General features: G+C 58.0%; 1 protein-coding gene across 1 annotated transcript; it reads right to left on the bottom strand.

Moving 5' to 3' along the window:
• Positions 1-234: 234 nt before the first annotated feature.
• On the bottom strand, positions 235-1546 carry LOC120692706 (wiskott-Aldrich syndrome protein homolog 1-like). The gene has a single exon (XM_039976080.1). It carries the CDS (start codon positions 1501-1503, stop codon positions 670-672), a length of 834 nt encoding a protein of 277 aa, XP_039832014.1. The 5' UTR covers positions 1504-1546; the 3' UTR covers positions 235-669.
• Between the last annotated feature and the right edge of the window lie 258 nt (positions 1547-1804).

Raw genomic sequence — 1804 nt, 5'->3', positions numbered from 1 at the left:
TAGGGATGTTAACATGGAGGCGCGTAATCTAGCTAAGGTAGTTTGTACTTGTAAGGATGGACGGCATGTATGATTAGCTTCACCTCCTGATTTTCTGGATGTAAACGTTGCTATCATTGATATATAAATCCCTATTTTCCTCTAAAAAATTTATACTTGCAAGTATTATTTCGCCGTGCATCAAGACTCAAGATAAGTAAAGAAAAGGAAATTTGTATATACACATCTGGTGCAAACCAGAACTCTCCAACCTATTTATTTACACTGCAAAAATTCATCAGCGTGAAGTGACAAGAAGAACTAAAGTAGTAGAAAAAAGAATAACAAGGATTTCATGCAATAGAATAAGTGATCACTAACTAAATTTCCTAGCAGAAAAAAATGTGAACAAGGAGATGTATATCTCAGCTAGCTAGTGTCACATCCATCGCATCATCGATCGATGTGGCATGCCGCATGCGTCATCATGATTCATCCTCATCCTCCTGTCTTGGTTTCTCCACACGTTCACGCCCAAGTAATTATGAATCATGACGAGATAAAAGATCAAGCAAAAGATCAACCTCCGGTTATTGCACTTGCACATGGCATGGCAACGGCTCACGCATCGCTGCATCATCGCCTGATTGACTGACTGATTGATGCACGGACTAGCTAGATCGAGCCTGCCTAATTATAGTCCGGAAATGTCCGCATCGCCTCCACCATGGACGGGGCGAACACGGCCCCACCGTTGCCGGCGGCGCTGTTCACGCTCGCCGCCATCACCGGGCGGAGCGCCGTGGCGTCGACCGGCGGGAACTGGCCGTAGAGCCCCCTCGGCGCGTAGAGCTGGTGCAGGTCTGACGCGTCGGGCGCGAACAGCGGGATGTCGGGCGCCATGAAGTGCGCGTCCAGCGGCGGGGCCGGCGGTGGCATCAGCTGCGAGTCCGCGTAGGGCGGCGGCGGCCCCGCGGCGTGGGCGTTGGCGCAGCTCTCGGACGAGGAGGAGGAGGACTCGTCCTGCGCGGCAGCGGCGGCGACCGGGCCCGCGTTGGCGCGCGCCGCCGGGGGCGCGCCGCCGCGGGCGGGACCGGGGCTGTCGAGGCCGGTGAGCTTCTGCACGATGGACATGAAGTCGCGCGGGTTGGTGCGGATGACCTTGGGCGACTGCGTGTAGATGATCACCGGCTGCTGCCGCTGCCTCTGCCTCGGCGCTGGCGCCGGGGGCGGCCGGTGGCTGGTGCTGGTGATGGCGGCGGACGACGACACGGAGGAGTTGGTGGAGGACGAGGAGGGCGGCGAGGTGGCCTTGTGTATGCTGTGGGAGTCTCTGTGGACCTTGAAGGCGGCGGCGTGCCGCGCCCCGCCGGGCTGCCGCGGCGATGTGGGGCTCATGGGCAGTCGGCCAGTGGGTGGCTGGCGATGGGTGTGCCTGCCGGGCCTGGACGGGGGAGAGGGGGGATCGTGGGAGTGCGCGTATAAATAGCAGAGCCCGGATGGGGACGCGGAGGCGCAGCGCATGCCGGGATATTTCTCGGCCTGGCAGGTGGTTTAGCGGCCGGGCGCGCGCGAGAGGATGGTGGCGGGAAGGAAGCTAGTCCGCCCTGCTAGCTAGCAGCCCGATCGAGAGGGTGGCAGTTACTGCTACAAGTAGCCTTGAGCCTACCCGTTTCGTGCATGCAGCAACAACCACTCCTGTGCTCCGATCGGTGGGCCCAGCGCTCAGCCCGATGCCACACTCCTTTTTTTTATCACAACATATCTGTATTCAAATTACGGGAAACGTACAAAGACCAGACCAAGTACAGGTACATCGTACAAG

Source organism: Panicum virgatum, chromosome 9N (genome assembly GCF_016808335.1).
Source record: "Panicum virgatum strain AP13 chromosome 9N, P.virgatum_v5, whole genome shotgun sequence".
NCBI classification, from domain to species: Eukaryota; Viridiplantae; Streptophyta; class Magnoliopsida; order Poales; family Poaceae; genus Panicum; species Panicum virgatum.
Note: the sequence above shows the minus strand (reverse complement) of the source record. Positions and strands in the feature narration are given on the sequence as shown.

Excerpts from the sequence above, each read along its gene's own strand:
- LOC120692706 (XM_039976080.1), bottom strand. The coding sequence starts at position 1,503 with ATGCGCTGCGCCTCCGCGTCCCCATCCGGGCTCTGCTATTTATACGCG.